The sequence below is a fragment of the Haliotis asinina genome, chromosome 2 (assembly GCF_037392515.1).
Source record: "Haliotis asinina isolate JCU_RB_2024 chromosome 2, JCU_Hal_asi_v2, whole genome shotgun sequence".
In the NCBI taxonomy this organism is placed as follows: domain Eukaryota; kingdom Metazoa; phylum Mollusca; class Gastropoda; order Lepetellida; family Haliotidae; genus Haliotis; species Haliotis asinina.
The window spans coordinates 73,642,766-73,661,135 of record NC_090281.1 but is presented as its reverse complement, the minus strand read 5'-3'; the positions used below and the strand labels follow the sequence as shown (position 1 = coordinate 73,661,135).

General features: G+C 38.6%; 2 protein-coding genes across 2 annotated transcripts; one reads left to right on the top strand and one right to left on the bottom strand.

The window, feature by feature from the left end:
- Positions 1-5,153: 5,153 nt before the first annotated feature.
- On the bottom strand, positions 5,154-11,986 carry LOC137274283 (iduronate 2-sulfatase-like). The gene is made up of 8 exons (XM_067807405.1): positions 11,830-11,986; positions 11,196-11,338; positions 10,136-10,313; positions 9,510-9,598; positions 8,722-8,935; positions 8,220-8,380; positions 7,361-7,487; positions 5,154-6,918 (listed from the first exon to the last, which is right to left on the bottom strand). Exons 1-8 carry the CDS (start codon positions 11,918-11,920, stop codon positions 6,134-6,136), a joined length of 1,788 nt encoding a protein of 595 aa, XP_067663506.1. The 5' UTR covers positions 11,921-11,986; the 3' UTR covers positions 5,154-6,133.
- Positions 11,987-13,508: 1,522 nt separating this feature from the next.
- LOC137274284 (thioredoxin domain-containing protein 9-like) lies at positions 13,509-16,398 on the top strand. The gene is made up of 2 exons (XM_067807406.1): positions 13,509-13,806; positions 15,296-16,398. Exon 2 carries the CDS (start codon positions 15,304-15,306, stop codon positions 15,961-15,963), a length of 660 nt encoding a protein of 219 aa, XP_067663507.1. The 5' UTR covers positions 13,509-13,806; positions 15,296-15,303; the 3' UTR covers positions 15,964-16,398.
- The last annotated feature ends 1,972 nt before the right edge of the window (positions 16,399-18,370 follow it).

Sequence of the window (18,370 nt, the reverse complement as noted above, 5' to 3'; positions counted from 1 at the left end):
TGACTAGCAAAAAGGCAGACAAACGGAACAGCAGAATTACTTGCATGTTTCAACTGTTGTCTCTAACCTTCAAAATAGGAAGAGATACACTGGTGATCTGCTTTACACAATACCTAGACTGACGCTTAGTCTCTGCATATGTAATTTTGATAGGAACAAACAAACCCACATATGTATTGAAAGTTAGCCCCAGAGGCATGGGAGATTCGAACCTTAAGGAATCTAAAACTTGAATTACCCACTTTAGCATTGCAGGGAGGGCTAGGAAGGAAGTAATGTGGTTCAGAGATTGTACATGAGACTACACGGTATCCTGTAAGTTGTGTGAGAAAACCTTTAATTGCAAAGAGTGAGTGAATATTCCATTCATGTCGCACCATCGGATCATGTCGAGTTGATGGGAGACGTTCAGTTTTATTGAGAACTAATGTCAGTTTTACATGCATGCATCTGTTGGATGCCCCACTCAGGTAGTGATTCCAAGGCAACCATTACCTATTTAATTGTCTCCATGACGACGGCCATGCAGGGTAACAACAAGTGCCATCTCTTTACGCATCTTGGTATGATGGAGGGATTGGATTGAACCGCCGACTGTATGTATGGAACTGATCAGAATTTCACACGATATTGTATTAATAGGCCAATGTGTGAGTATTGCGTTATACAGTTCTTACTACAATAAGAACTGTATATCTGTAAATAATGTGTATGTATGGAGCCAAACATGCCTAAGCTAAAGTTTCCATTCACTACAACAACAGCGTTGGGAAAGTACAGCGACGTATACAATCTCCTGTCTTTCCCATGGGATCCCATGGGTTGGACTAAGCACAGGCAAACTGTAGCGCAAATGGGGTTGCGCAGTATAAAGAATATGACAAATCTTCTTATATGCGAGCGAAACATGTAAAGAAGACTAGTCATTTTCTCTATGATGCGTAGCCCATTTGCGCTACAGTTTGCATGTGGACTAAGTCAAGTGACCTGGCTGGTTGTAAGTCGTCCTCTGGAATATTCACATACCGCTGTGGCGTTTCAAAACGTTGTTAACTGTTAATCTCACCGTACCAAGCCAGCAAATGCGAGCAAGGGTCACAAATATGCCCCCACCTTGATTAACTTCAGCTGAACAACTATAAAGAATTAATCTAAACAAAGATACACATATCTGTATCAAATTTTGCGCTGCACCTCTCCTTTAGACAAAGAAAGTGGTCCTAAAATACTGTAATGAATAGGTTTGTTAATTTTCAAATTGATGTAATTATTAACAAAAAATAATTAAAATGTCATACGCAAAATACGCACTGCTGCACTCCTTTAGACAAAGAAGGCAGTGCCCCAAAACAATTCAATCAATAGTTATTGGTTGTACATGATCAGTTATCTCCCTTACCATGGGAAGACGAAAAGTATTACTGACTGAGGTACAAAATAGAAGCGACAAAGTCATTAACAAAAATATGTTTAAAGCACACTTCATTTACGATTCCGATCATATTATAAGCAGGTGTTTTTGAATCGCTGTGACAACAGGTGTTCCAGGAAATACTCCCTGGCACGCGGACATTAGGATTATAGCACTACACTACACTACAGCACTACAACAGAACGGAACCAAAATCGTTTCGTGAAAACGGCACCATATTGGCGAAAACGGCTACTGATTAATGGGCTAAAACGTCACCATATATCAAACATTGTTATATTGACTTCATTATTATGTTGACTTTATTGTTTAATTGTTTGTAATGTTTAGATGTTTATTTCAAGTTATCAAGCATTCGTTTGGGTTGTTTGGTGGTCCTGAAAAGGACCGTTGAGATAGAGTTTTGTTAACTCAATGGATGGGCCCGTGAATTGCCGCCTTCTGACGCCCTTCCTGGATGAGCCTGGTCTGGAGGGGAAGGAGTTTAGCTTCCTGGTATAGCTCTGGGACCAGGCGGTATACTCAGTTTTGTTAAGTCAGTGGATCACAATGTCTATTTATGAAACACTAAATGTTTATCCAAAGTTCACAATACAATACAGTCATCATATCAATCCTTTTTTAAATTGTATATGGTGACGTTTTCGCCATAACATTTGTAGCCGTTTTCACCAAGGGAAGGTTCCGTTCTGTCCAAACGGTGACGTTTTCGCCAGGTGCCGTTTTGCTGTGTTGACGTTTTAGCCTGCACCCGGGCAGTTAATAACGATGTCGTCTGCTCAAGCATACGCCTGTACGATGCGCTGAGTACTCATATTGTTTCACAGCGTGTTTTCCCTCCCGACTGTATTTGCAATATAAAGACCCTAAATAAAGCAAGAAAAGATTTTCTTCGGAAATGAACAGGTTCTGAATCTATTTTCTAACCGTTGGTATATATGTTTGCCCGATACACAGATCTAGCCTAATTCTGTGACACATATGAATATAATTGAGGAGACCACCTGTCAACACTGATTTTCGTCCGGACTCAATTTCTCCATCAATATACGCCGTATGCCTACTGATGAGACAGCTGGGCCATGGTGACTCACAGCACCGAACGACCGGTTGACAACGAACGTGATGGAACTACACAACGAAACAAAGCTCTAGACGAACGCTCTGTCCGTGAATGTATATAGTTTTGGTAGAAACAAACAATTTATTTTAAATTGAAAATTCTTCATTCAGGCAAAATAATGTAACTGAGGAAGTGAGACAGACTATAAAAGCCCGTACTCGATAAAAAATAAGATGTTAGTATATTGTTTGAAAAGAACATAAACACAACAGTAAAAGAAATGTGTGGGAAAATATATTTATAAAGGTTTGAAACACATTTGGGGCTCATAAGTTCAGTAAAACCTTCCCAAGGGTATGGATCGGAGCAGTTCCACATACACTGCATGCAAATTGAATAACATGGGAGGACATGGACGTTGTTTAACGCCGCTGTCAGTAATATTCACGACTGCTCGTAATGATGGTGTCTGGACAAAGGAAACCCATTGACTGAAAGTGAGAGTCTGTACTGAACCAGTTTAGATGTTGATGACGACAGCCACTGGATTGTCTGGTCCAGATTCGATTATTTACAGACTGCTGTTACAAACCTGGGATATTGCTGAGAAACAGTTTTTTTTCGATTTCCCGGACCACATACAACTGTTCACAGGACATCCGTCGTCATTTCTTACTAAATAACTAATGTCGCATGATTCAATGAAGATGCTGATATTTGTTTTGAAATTAGAAAGAAATCCTTTTTGAACAATCGTTTTTCACAAGGCCACTTAAAATGTACACTTCAACTTACATAAGTCAATACATGAAAAAATGAGCAAGATCGCGTAAATGATGACACAAAGAAAGAAAAGAACGTCACTCGAGTGCGGTAGTGATATTGGTTGACTTGAAGACTTTATTACTTGAAGTTAAGATCCTCATATCGTGAATCTGAGTTCGCTTTTAAATGGCAAAGTGAGTATTTACGTCGCTTTTAACAAAATTCCAGCAACATCACGGCTGAAATGGGCTTGTATCCTGAGGTAATCGACCACCCGTCTTCGGAGTGACGAGGTAAAGCTTTATAGCATACTCAAATTGTATAAGGTCCATTATTGATGGATCCACTGAGACATATTTGTCCACAATCCGCCTCAGATTAAATGCTGAACATGTTTGCTTCCGATGTACGATGCAGAGTTCAGTCCATGAACCACATTACTTTCCCCACTGCCTTGTCATCTCTTGCATTGCTTAAAAGCACTCGATGAAGCAAGTCTAGATTTTCTCAGATTCCGAATATCCCACAGCACTGGAGCTTCTTTTCTATATAAATAGGTGTGTTTGTTACTATCAGTTACATATATATTCAGTGACTAAGCGTTAGTCTAACTGTATACTCACACCGTTTGAACAGTGCGTATGTGATGAGTCAGGGGAACGCCATAACAACTTCATGAAAGTGGAATGTACTAGTATGCAATCAAGTGCTATATCCACCCGTGAAAAGAAGGAAGATAGCACTCGATTGATTCATATGCACATGAAAGAACCGGATGGTCTGGAAGTTCTTTTTGTGGCTTACATTAAAATAACCCACAGATATTCAGAAAATGTACGCTTGGTGTATAGTAGTGTTCTATCGACCCTGAGCTGAGTCTTTTGAGCTCACCCACAAACCCAGTCACCGATATAAAATACATGCATTACAAACTAAATACACAAATACAACTCTCGCAAGGTACAATGATCGTATTTTGAACGAGTGAGTGAGTTGGGATTTACGCTGTTTTTAACAATATTCCAACAGTATCAAATTGGGGGACACCAGAAATGGGTTTCACACTGTACCCATATAGGAAATTGATCCAATGACAGAATGTACCAGTGTCTACATGTTTGGTACACACCACTGGACTTTCCTTTGGGGAACAATTGACTTCGTCGTCTGGCTTTCTCCAATGGACAGTTCGAAACTGTATGATTTGGACGTCCGTTGCGCTTTCTTTCCTCTAAAACCAGAGGCAAAATTATATTTGACCTTTGTTTAAAAGCATCTGGTGCCTTTGTGCATGGGGAAAAAGTAGTACCCTTGCACTGTAGCTCACTTGAATACATGAATATTTAATTACCATATCAACTATGACATGAAAGTTGTTGGTCTCAGTAGTGATATTCATACTTTCAAACGTGCCTTGAATTCTAGAACAAACTAAACATATCACAAATGATTATATTTGGAAACAAAATGGCCACTTAACAGCATAAGCAGGTTTCAAATATTGTTGCCAATGTGGCCATTCTACCAATCAGATTCAAATCCCTTTCAGATACGTGAATTAAAGCAATGCAGTTTTGGTCTCTCATAAATCTGTACATGATCTTGTATGTTAGTTTGTTGTTTTGCATCCACTTAGCAATATTCAAACTATATGGCCTGTTGATAATAGAGTCTGGAAGAGACAATCCAGTGGTCAGGAGCATGGGCATGGCAACTGGGATATGATGACCTGTGTCAGTCAAGTTAGTGAGCCTCACCACCCACCCGAACCATCTGATCCCCTGTTGGTCATCATAATTGGTTTCCAAAGACCGATTCTAACCAGGATCTTCATTGATACCCTCTTTGTAAATTTTGTCACAGTTAAAATTTCAAGTAACAACATGAAACTTATTTCAATGAAAAGTCTATTTCAAAAACATACAAAAATAGTAGACCAGACAGAAGTAATAAATGTAATATTATACATATGGCAGCAGCAATAAAACCATGTAGCCAGTCCGTTATCAAAGTCTCATACAAATACATGACTGTTAACTTTTTGTAATGCTGGGTAATATCTTTTTATGCAATCCTCTGACCCATTCAGTAGCAGATCAAGTATTAAACATGTCATGGTTTGATGAGGAAATATCAAAATATTGCTGTGTTGACAAAATACAGACGACAGGTGACAAATGATGGTTTGGTACATGCTAAGCCAATCAGATGAAAAATGAATAATGATGGTTTGGTATATGATGAACCAGTCATATAAAGGGTGACAAATGATGGTTTGGCATATAAATTCAACTTGATCAAGTATTTTCCATCCAATGTTCAGGTATTAGAGAAAAAATAGGGCAGGGAAAATGTAAAACTAGGTTTGTCATGAAACACAGGATTCTTATTATAACAATATTAATTCTACCATGCAACCATAGTGATTATATATGGAACAACAACGTGAAAACATATTGAATAAAGACATAAATAAGTCCAATAGGCAAGAGATGCAGAGCTGAAACCCTGCTCAAAAATGAGATATAGTCAACCAAAATATGACTACCTTTTTATGCCCAGTAATATGGAAGATTGGTACTACTGGCAGGAAATGTCATGAGTACCCATTTCACAAACCACTGATCTTTAGCAAACCATGGAAATGATTGATACAGCTGTCATCTCCCCTAAGCAATATTCATTGTGCATTATTTGATAATATGGCTGATAATCAAGACTAGTAATTATCTTGCACTGATTATTTCATAGATGGGGGCAGCTTGTGACACCAAAGACCCAGGTTTGAGTCCAAATTATTTTCTCATTTTCAGCAAAAGAATGATTTTTTTCAATATTTGTCATTAACCAAAACACAACTAGAGAGTGCAATATCATGTTGGTAACACACTCCTCCAACCTTCATGCAGGACCCGAGACAAACTGGATCTCAACTCAGCATAAGACGAAAAGTAGGCCATGTTCTCAGCCTCATCTGGGTCTGAGTTGCGTAAATACAGTTCTGTTCCATACACTCTAGACCAGTTCATATGGAATGTCGCAGGATCAAATTGGACCCACTCAGTGTATCGGTACTGCTGGGTCCTCATCGTGTAGCCCATGATACGGATATCCTTCAGATGGGGCTTGTCGCTGTTCTCTTGTGGTTCCACTGATGGCCGTGGGTACTGACTGAACACTGCACTCTTCCATCTCAGTCCAGTGCTCTGTCTAGATGAATCAGTGTGGCTTATACTTTGAATTAGCTTTGCTGCACTAGATCCCTCTGTGCACAAGTCAATTTTGAAGGGATTTGGTGGACATGTTGACGGCACCGGCAGTCCGGCCAGTTCCGATATGGTCGGAAACAGGTCCACTAACTCCATCAAGTCATTTGAAACTTTGTATTTCTTCAGAGAAAATTCCTTAGATCTGATGACATTATATTCCTTGAAGTAATTTTTCTGAATGTCAATTTTTTCACGTTGTGTTTGAACAAGATTTGATCTACTGTGATTTCTATATTTGACGTGAACCTGTTTTAAAGGGTCTTTGTACTGGAATGTGATGTCTGTGTGTTTGTCTGTCAACCCTGGAACATGTATAATGAGTGGAACTCGAACTGACACCTCAAAGTTACTGTACTTGGACCATTCCTGGTGCTCCCCAAGGGACCAACCTGTGAACAAGAGTAATTCAGTCATTCGGGTAGTTTGCCATTTTCCATTAATTGCTAAATATAATAAAGTTTAAATGTTTGTTTATGTGTTTGTTATGTATATTTGATGTGTAATGTAAGATACAATCAGAAAGACTGAAAGTTGCCAAGTTCTTGTGCTGATATAGAACCCCTCAATATACCTAAGTTACCTTCAGGGTGTGTGTTTGTGCATGCAAAAACATTTTCCGCAAGGATTATTTTCCCCAGCCTTTGGACTTCATGATTTATGTGCACTCCCCTTTTTCCAAAATCCTGGATCTGCACCTGTTCAGTCCACCTTGTATACTGGTATCTTAAATTGCAAGACCTTTAAAACTGGGGAATCAGAACTGCCCACTACATGAGCATGTAGTCTGTTGTTTAGTGGGCCTCCTCATAATATCTGCACAGCGCTACTTACCATGGTCTCCGACAAGAACCACGATGGTGTTGTTAGAGAAGCCATGTGTGTGTAGAGCATCAAGCAGCAGTCCCACCTGGCTGTCCATGTAGCTGGTGGCAGCATAGTAGCTCTGTCGCATCAATAGCTACAAAAACATTTCTTCCATTACACAGCAGTCAGCATCACTGCTATACATACATTACATTATGGCCAGACAAACCATTTATTCTCAGCCTTCCTTCCTGTCAGGGTATCACTGCCTACTATCAGCCTTCTCATGACCTCCAGATTGCCATTATGTGGCATAACATTCAGTCAATAATGAACAAGACTGTGTGACAAGGAGTGACAGAATATCATTCCTAAGTTATATTACTTACATAATTCTAGAGATTTGGCAAGAGAGTTACACAATTAATATAATGTGGGGAAGATAAGCTGCCATTCCCTGTCATGAATTTGTTACTGTTTTTATTACCCATATCAGTTTGTGATAAAAAAAAAAACACACATGAAAACAGTATTCTTTAAACAGAAACCCATGAAGTGGGGATTCCTAATATTTCTACACTTTGACTGACTATCATATTTTTGAAACAGCAAATCAATGTTTACAAGGTGTAACCTCCCTGGGACTCACTCGTACAGGAAAAATACGACCCTGTATCCTCCTTCTTATATGGGATGCAGATATGATTTTCAGAGGAGACATGTTTCTAAACCAAATTATTAACTCAAAATAATGTGGGCCTAAAGAAAATGTTATTAGTTCAAGGTAGGTGATGATTTTTTTTTGTCTTCTGCAACATAATAACAGCCTAGTAAACCTGGCTTATCTGACCAAGTTCATATGAAATATACAGCAAGAAGGATCGACCTGATAGTCTTTGGTGACAGGTCCAAATGGAAAGCTGAGGTTGAGAGCCTTAATATCATCCCTCTCTCTCAGGTCCGTCCATGGGTTCCATGCTACCAGGGGGAGCCGTAGAGGAAATGTGTGATGATGGGCCAGTTTGATCTTGTTTAGAGGGTACAGATCTGCAAATACAAACTGTCATGCTGAATTGAATCTGGATGTAAGTAGTACAACATCATTAATAACCTTTAGCTGAAGATATGGAGTAAGTGAGTTATCTTGGTTTTCTGCTGCTTTTATCAATATTCCAGCAACATCACTGGGTGTGATGAACGAACACTTTACTCACTTTGCTACACCATCAATCTGAAGATATGAAGAAAGATTTGCAGACCTTCACTTAACCAATCCCATCTGAAGGAGTTTATACTAAATACCACACCCTATCAATACCACAAACAATTTCATTTGAAAGTCAGGAATCAGAAGGGGAAGTCACATAGTACTATTATTTTCACCTTACCTCTGTACTCCTTTGGGTATTTGAGTGGTATGTGGGGTTTATGGAAGCCCACTGCCAGGAAGAAAGGCTGGCTGTGATTGGCTGACATGTTTTTGAAAAAGTTGACAGCAAATTCACGACTTTGTATGTCTGGCAGAGATCCTCCGGGTTGGTCCTTGACAGTCACAGGACATACTATGTCCATGTACACATTGCCCTTAGGTCCAGGACAAACCTGATTGGAGAGTGAGTGAGTTTAGTTGTATGCAGCTTAAGCAATAATACAGCAATATCAGAAATTTACACACTGTATCCATATGGGAAATTGTACCCGGGTCTTCAGCATGATGAGCAGAACGCTTTAACCACTAAGCTACCCATGATCAGAGAGAAATCCTTCATTGTGTGTCTTATGCCTTGCCTTCATATTACCATGTTACCACTGCTTAATCTGTGACATGAATTCAGAAGTTGGTCATAAGCAACCCATGCTTGTCGTAAGTGTTAATGGTACAAGTTGTCAGGCTCACTGACTTGGCTGATGTCATCGAATTCCAAATGCATAGTTCAATGCTCATAACAATCACTGGATTGTCCAAACTGGATTATTTACAGACTCCCATCATATGACTAGAATATTGCTGAATGCAACATTAAACATTGTGAGTTATGATAAGTTTAAATCTGCTTTCAGCTTAGAAACATATTTTACCTGTACTATTATGAAATTAAATGACACTTTAACACAATAAATGTCAAACCCTGGCTAGTACAAGTGCACATGGTACAAGTAGCCTATAGACACAAACCTTGGCCATCTTGTATGCTTGTGTTGGGGGATGGTAGGCTGGGACTGACCAGCTGTAGGGGAAGTCGTCTGTGTGGCCAGACGACACACCTGTGTAATGACCATAAAACATGTAGGATTTTACAGACAAGCAGTTGTGCTACTCGGGCTTTCTGTGCTGAACATCAAATGAGGGACAATGTCAGTCTTCAACAAAGTTTTAAATAAGTTAGTTCTGTTTTGTCCCTGACTGTTTCACACATTCTGGCCTAAGTGGTCAACAGGTCCATTACTTTTGCATCCTTAGGTGTTCAGCATTGTCTAAAGGTGTTCAGCATTATTCCTAGGCGTTCAGCATTGTCCCTGGTGGTAAGCATTGTCCCTAGACGTTCTACATTGTCCATAGATGTTCTACATTGTCCCTAGCTGTTCTACATTGTCCCTAGATGTTCCACACATCCCTAAGTTTTCAACATTGATTTTAGTGTTCAACATTGTCCTCAGGTGTTTTACATTGTCTCTTGATATTTCACACATCCTTGATGTGTTCAAAATTGTCTCCAAATGTTCAGCATTGTCCCTAGCTGTTATATATTGAATCCAGAAGTCCCACACAACCCGGGCTGTACAAGTGTCCTTTATTTCTACCTGGATGGAACACTTTGCCAACTGACTGTGTGAAGTAGCCATTCTGTTTGAAGTGCTGAGGCAGTGTTGTGAAGTTGCCAGCTGCCTTACGCCAGTACGAGTAGAAGTCGTACAGGTGGGTGGTGTCAGGGCGTCGGCTGGTGAGGAACGACGTCCGACTTGGCCCACACAAAGCTTGCTGGAAGACATACAATGTTTAACACTCATAAAACTATTCAACAACCAATTTCATAGAACTCTGGGTTTGAACTGGTCTTCAGTAACCCATGCTTATCAATAAGGAGCAGCTAATGGGATTGGATGGTGAGGCTCCTTGACTTGTTTGCCACATGTCATCGCAAACCCATTTGTGCAGATCAATGCTCATGCTGTTGATCACTAGTTTATCTGATACAGACCCAATTATATACAGATCACCACCTTATAACTGGAATATTGTTGAGTGCAGAATTAAACAACAATCAACAAACTTCACTCTCTGTACCCTATATTAAACAGTGACATGTATACTACTTAACTGTGTGTTATACTTCAGTTGACTTATAGGTTTACAAGGGACCAACATTTTGAAAGCAGTGGTCATACTTACAGGTATTATACAAGTGTCTGTCCCTGACTTTGAAATGAAAAATTACCCAAATCTATATGAAAGTATGCTTAGTTTTGAAAAGAATACTTTCATTAACAGGGTTGAGATTGTAGGATAGTACTAGTGACTGTTTTCAGAGTTGACATAAATCAGACAGCTGAAATGTTCATTGTCCTGTCAGAATGTGAAAGGTGCTCATACTATCAAACACTATTTTCCATTGTTGACTGATGTCACAGGAAAGTTAAGTCATGAACAATGGAGAAACCACTAAAGCAACCTAATTTGCACAAACAATATTTCTTGTTTGAATAAACAAATATTAACATGGTATAGTTAGTTTATGTCAAGTTTTGTCCAGCCTGACCATATCACACAAAATGTGTTGGATGGGAATGGACAATAACTATAGATGAGCTTTTATGACAATATAACATAATGAAAGACTGGGATATTATTTCCTATACATACCTGCACAAAAGTGTTATTAAACAACACTGACTTAGTAGCCAGGTTATCAATATTAGGTGTGACCATCAAACTGTTGCCATAGCAACCTAGGGCTGGTCGCAAATCATCAACAACAATGAACAGGACGCTTGGCTTGGATAAACCTGAAAACAGCGAACAGTTCAACTGTGAAACCTGACAATAGTTCACACATGAAACTGGTAATGCCTTCAGTACACCAATTTCTTTATGGCTTAAGCATTGTACTAATCTGACATGCACACATTATTACAAAATACGTAATTGTCAAAATAATTGTCATTGTTATTTTCTTTATAGCTATATTTTTATTAGTTTCATGTAAAATGATAAAAAAGAGTATGAGTATTTTACATTCATAACATTTTACTATGTCAATGACATTGATAATCACAAAGACACCATATAGTTAGATGGCTGTGATTAAACACTCAGAGAAAATAAAAGATGCAATAGTGACTTTTGGTAGATAACCTGCTTAAAAATAATAACTTACAAGGAAATAAGATATGATATTATTAACACATAAAGATAATGCCTTTAAGAGTGTATGTACATTGGCTATCAGCTCAAAAACACTTCTCCATCTTAAAACTTCCATTCTCTGTACACTCACCTGCATTTGTAATCGTGCTGATGAGAGACAGGATGACAACAAATACATATGCACTCATCGACGTGTCCATTGTGCATGATTTCACAGACATGCACGGGAACTGAGTCTATAAAACCGGAATCGCGCCCGCCTCCTAAGAAGGGAGGTAACTCTGTCTATCTAACGTTTACGGCAATATCAGGCAGGAGGAATTCTTTCGTGTTTAACGTCTCAGGTCCGAATCATTTATGGAGTTTAAAATTGTGTAGCCACAATTTTTATTATAAAACTACTTACTCGTCCTAAAATATTTCTAAAAATGAAATGTAATAGCCCCCCACTCCCCTCTTTCCCGCCCACCTCCCACCCCTCCCTCCTTCTTTCTCGCGTTATATTCGTTCATGCTAAGGCTAAGAAAACGTGTCGAATATGCCATCGGATGCACTGAAGATAACCGTCGTGTTGTTATGTCCCAGATTGCGCATCATTAACTGATAAGATTGCAGCTTGTTCAGTTTAAACACGTACCAACGACAACCTCTAGAGATCACATATACATCAATTAATTGTTGCACTGCGAGTACATTGTGTTTGATAAATCTAGTACATGCTTAAAACGAGTTAACATAGCGTAAATGTCATCCTCGATTTCCCAATGTTTAATATGTTTGCCAGCATGATTCTGTTTAGATATATTCTAAGCAACACACAATTGTCCATGTAAGGGACCGTTCATAATTTATGATTTATGGCTGGGGGGTGATGATGATTTTAGGGGTGGTGGCGGTGTGTGTGTGTGTGTGTGTGAGTGAGTGAGTGAGTGAGTGAGTGAGAGTGAGTGAGTGAGTGAGAGTGAGTGAGTGAGTGAGAGAGAGAGAGTGTGTGTGTGTGTGTGTGTGTGTGTGTGTGTGTGTGTGTGTGTGTGTGTGTGTGTGTGTTGTACACATGTCCTGGGGTGGGTCATTGTTGTTTTTCTAGGCGGGGGGAGGGGGTGTACTTTGTACATGCAACTCCATAGAAATCATCATCGTCACCCCCACCCCATCCCACCCCTAGCCATGAATTTATGAACGGTCCCTAAGACTAACCAAACGCATACTGGAGTATTTATGCCTCACACATCGGCAGACTGTGGCTTTTAATAAATGAAAAGGTTTGACGAATTGCACACAAATTCCATTTTATGATGTTTTCGAAAGGTATTTCTTCATGCACCCCCACAAGTGAGTGAGTTATATGCCACATTCAGCAATATATAAAGGAGTTTGGACCAGATAATCCAGTGGTCATCAACATGAGCATCGATCTGCACAAATGGGATACAATATGTGTCAACCAAGACTGTGACTATACTATATATACAAAGTAGAAGTAGAGTGTTTAAAAATTTCTGTTCCGGAACAGCTTATTATCACCAATTTCAGTCAAAATCAAACATGTTGCTATGGAAACGCAAAACATGATTTATTCCGAAATCCAAAATTCTTTGATATAGATGTATCTCTTAAAATTTAATAAATCCTTCTTTTCTACTTCAGATCCCATTACAGTAACTAATCAGCTACAATGAATATCAGAAAGAACACCTAGATATAAATTGATTTTGTAATTTTGCTTCATTTTCGAACTATACTTCTTTGTGTCTTTTAAATTCCCCCACGGTAATTGGGTAATTACATCTAACTGTTTTCTATTTTCAGTTAAACGAATCGCAATACAGGCAATATAGCCATCGGCATTTGAAACACTGGTACTGTGTTTTCATTTTTGCCATCATAGCAACTGACAAGGTGTGACATGTGCTGCCGAGTATGGTTTGGGCTATAACGAGAGATTTCATTGGTCCCGAGAAACGCTCAAGCCAATCACAGATCTTTTACCATCCTCTTTGCGGCTGCACTACATACCGGAAGTCGAGAGGGACAAGCATCAGAAGTGCGATTCTGAAGTGAACAGTTAAAGTTGTTATTAATCGAAGCGACGTGTGTAAGTTATAAGGTAAGGAATGGCAAATGTATTTTTCGTATGGAAAGTTGTGTTTCTTTCAGTCTTTTAGATTCGCATAGATACTACCAGAGACCACGTTACCGGTCTATGGTGATACTACCTATTGAAACAATTAAGGCTACTTTGAGTGTGACTAGGCGCAGATCTACTAAAAAATGTAGCATGACCATCACTGACATTATATGTTTAGGCCAGTATGGACCGTGCACATTGTATTTTATGTTGCCCGATTAAGTGGAAGATTCCCTAAATATTATTTGGGGTAATTTTGTTGCAAGAGTAACGATATTGTTTGTTCGTCATGTGTTATTCAAGAAATTATTGATTGTATGATGATACCAAGACATAAATCTCTGAACGTATTAACTGGAATATTCTGGACACCGTCAACTACATCTGTCACAATACAAATTTGTGATGAAACTTGTTTATTGCAGTGTAGCCTCGAGTACAACTTTTTGACTTCTCTCAGCAAAGTGGAACCTTCTGGCAACTTCCAACGAAGCAATCGTGTCTGTTGTCTTTTGTGCCTCTTTTGCCAATATGTGAAACTTGTTTTGAAACTTCACTGATGTTGCTGCGAGATAATTCGTTCTGGCAATTTTCGTTTAGAATTGATGCTACGCATATATTTGAGAGACCCAGTCAACATGTTAATGTGGTCAACTGTTGAATCAAAAGTGTCCAGTGATCAGTGTCTATGCAAAACGTTTTACAAACAGATAAATCTGTAGAACATAACTAAATCAAAGGTGAATGGGGGTCACATATTGACATAGTCATATGCTAGAAAGATGATGGGTTTCTAGTATAATTGATTAAGATTAATGAAATCACACTATTTTCCATTTGTTTTTCAATTTTTTCTGTCGTTGAAAAGCAGACTGGAATGGTAATGAAATTGTCAGTCTAAACTAAGAAAAGCTCTCTGGAAAAGATGGCCAACACAAAAGAATCAATGCTAAAAAATTGGAAATAAACTGTGCTAGTTAAACTTGTTTTGTCAGTTGTCGTGGAATATTTTTTATGAAAGTATAAAGTGATCACAAATAGTTTCGACCCAAGGACAAATCCAGCAGGTTTATCAACAATCCTTTGGAACTCACTGTATATATTTCACAATAACTTTGACTGAGCTTGTTGTATATGACATGTAACACTTGTTAGCTGTTTTATAAACTTTATGCTTATTAATAATTTCATTTCCAATTATAAACAATATTAAATCTGGAATGTCTGTTTAATATTTATCCTCTGGGTCATGTGAACTTTCAGTGAGACAGACAGACATCTGAATCTTAAGGACCCAATGTCCTATCACCTTGAAACACCATTCATGAACTATGAATATGTCACCAATTTATGGTACTTTTATAGATCATTGTCAGTAGTATGTATCATAAATATTTTTGGCAAGTGTTATGTTGTGAGCTATTCACAATCAGACTGAATCTTGACCATTGCTTCCTTGTCCTTCCAGGTGCAGCCATGGCTAACATGCTTGAGAATCAGCTGCTTCAAGCAGCCAAGGTCATTGAAGGCCAGGTGGATGCTGAGATAGAAAAACTGGAAAAGATGGACGATGATGATTTTGAGGCTTTGAAGAGACGCAGAATGGAAGCCATGAGAAAAGGAGCTCAGCAGAAACAGGAATGGCTGAAACAGGGTCATGGTGAATATTCCGAAGTTGCAAACGAGAAGGAATTTTTCGATGAGTGCAAAAAAAGCAAGAAAGTTGTATGCCATTTTTACAGGGATAGCACATTTCGATGCAAGATTGTGGACAAACATTTACAGATAATAGCTAAGAATCACTTGGAAACTAAATTCATCAAAATAAATGCTGAAAAATGTCAGTTCCTTGTGGAGCGGCTTCGTATAAAAGTACTACCCACTTTGTGCATTGCCAAGGATGGCAAAACTGTGGACTACATTGTTGGGTTTGCGGATCTGGGTAATAGAGATGACTTCCCAACAGAGATGTTGGAATGGAGGCTGGGATGTGCCGACATCATCAACTACCAGGGTGACCTAATGAACCCACCAACTCTGGATGGCAGTAGCAGCAAAATGAACATCCTGCATCAAAGCAAGGCAAAGAAGACCATACGTGGTGGGAATGACGACAGCAGTGATGAAGACTGGTGAATGTTGTCATTGAAACATACAGACTTTGAAAAAGGTGCAGAACTTTGGAGACTGTATTTTCTCATTATGCAGAGCTAAAATGAAGCATTTGTAACATCATCATGGTGGGTTGGAAATTATATGAGTGTCATCACATTCTTTATTTGCAGTGATGATAAGGCTATGGTCATGAACAATGTTACCTGCATCATGACGGACAACTGTACGTTATCTTGGCTTTCATCTTGGTAAACTCATCAGATTTAGAGGCAAAAAACTCTTTGAATTTATTTATTCATTGTACATGTAATTAGTGTAATCAGTTATTCAGAAAGCCATCAAGATTGCTTTGCACATCCACCATGCTACATTTTGTTGGCTTTTTTGGTTATTTCTAATTTCTTACTCAAATACAACATATAAAATATGAAAATTAAAAAAACACATACTACCTCATGGCCTTTTGTCTTTCATTATTCAATAGTAGTGTTGGGGTAGCCTAATGGTTACAGCATTTGCTCGTAATGGCAAAGGTCCAAATTCAATTTCCCCACAAGGGTAAAGTGTGTGGTGTGCAAGAATACACTATGTGTACTCTGTAACCATTGCTAAACTAATGTGAAGAAGAAAACAATCCAGAAGTATATAATTATACACATATTTTTACTTTGAAAATACTGAAGTCCTACACTTTAAGAGTTATTAGCATTTATTTGTTCCCGCTGCACCTATCAGCTCTGACCCATGAAGGTTGTGTAGAATGCTTTGTGGTAACCCATGCTTGCCATAAAGGGCAACTGTGCTGTTTTTAACAGGCGATTAATGGGATTGGGTGGTCAGACTTGTGCAGGTGATGCTCATACTGTTGACCACTGGATTGTCTGGCCCAGACTCGGCTATTTACACACTGCTGGAATACTGCTGAGAGCAGTACAACACTAAACTCACTCACTCAACTTCAAGAGAATCGATGGCTTCTGGAAAGGATTCCTGGCTTTTCGATGCAACTCTTTGAATCAGCTTCTTAAAGGACAGTGACTTGCATGTGATGGCATGTCATGGTCTCATAATGTCAATTACTAGTTTGTCTGGTCCAGATTAGTATAGTAATGACCTCATTTTCTCATAATGGAACACAAATATTTCGGGAAGTACTGCTGTAGTGTTTGAAAGACCTGATGGTGGAACATATGATAGAAGTTGTCCAGGACCTGAAAACAAGTATAATTCTTATGAAACAAACCTCACTACCTGAAATGTCAGGACTAAATATTTTTTGACAAATGTAAAGTTCATGTTCGTGATAAATTAGTCATCACTTTTAAGTAGCCATTTGCATAATTTTACATTGGATGTGAATTTGTAAATTTAACTCATGCACTTTATAATTAAAACAGAAAACAACAGATGACAACATTTTTTTTTCTTTACCACCTGAAATTGTTCTTTTTATCTGCAATAACATGAGCATAAAAAGAAAGAAAACACTAACCACTGTTTTTCAATGACTGCAGGTTAGTAATGAACCAGTCATCAAATGTGAGATTTTAACCTGTTTCCAACACGAGTTCAGGTACCAGTAGCTACAGACCACTGTCATTTAGTTAAGTGTGGTGTTTACCAAAAGATAACAAAAACAGAGGCTCCAGGCAGCTGAAGAATAGAATTTACATGAATATTCAAGAAAAATGAGGACAGCCTATTGACCCACATCAGACATATGCACATACTTAGTAAGTAATTGTAGGAAATACATCTAATCAGTAAGTCAGATCACAGATGATCACAATGATCTGGTACATGGTATGAATGTAAGATACTGTCACGTCCACTGGGAGCCTGCTAGAACTGGTGCAGCTGTAGTGAGCAATCAGCTCACTGAAAGTGGAGGTTTTTCATCTCTTATGGTAGCAAATCCCACTCCTACACTGGTCAGCACTTCCTACAAGATTAGAACACAGCCTTCATCAGGTAATTTATATCTTAACTTGTTCATACATTTGATCTGAGTTGTACTTAGACTATGAGCTATGCCTGTGAGGTCACGTCTGCCTCCATATGGCCAACAAGAGCTGTCATCCAATAAAAACATTTCTGAATGGTGAACTGAATTTGTATTCTTGGTTCTACTTAAAAAAAAGGAATTTCTTAAAAAATTAAAAAATTTATTCCTGAATAGATATTTTGAGGTGTCAACCAAACCAAATCGTTTTCTTACTGCTGAATTTGTGTATAATTTTCACATTTAAGAGCCTCCAAACTGTGGTCAGTGCATGGAGAAAGGTAACCTGATTTTCTCTTTCACTATTTATGGCTGAAAGATTGTTGAGGATAATGTCTGTAAACCAAGTACTTTGACTGGGAACATGCAGCTAGTGATGCATGATTACCAAATAGTATGTGAGTTAGTGTAGTTTTACACTGTTTT

Coding starts and splice junctions, on each gene's coding strand:
- LOC137274283 (XM_067807405.1), bottom strand. CDS start 11,920: ATGTCTGTGAAATCATGCACAATGGACACGTCGATGAGTGCATATGTA. Junction 9,599..10,135: donor TGGCAAAGTGTTCCATCCAG/GTAGAAATAAAG, acceptor GTCATTACACAG/GTGTGTCGTCTGGCCACACA. Junction 8,381..8,721: donor ATACCCAAAGGAGTACAGAG/GTAAGGTGAAAA, acceptor TTGTATTTGCAG/ATCTGTACCCTCTAAACAAG.
- LOC137274284 (XM_067807406.1), top strand. CDS start 15,304: ATGGCTAACATGCTTGAGAATCAGCTGCTTCAAGCAGCCAAGGTCATT.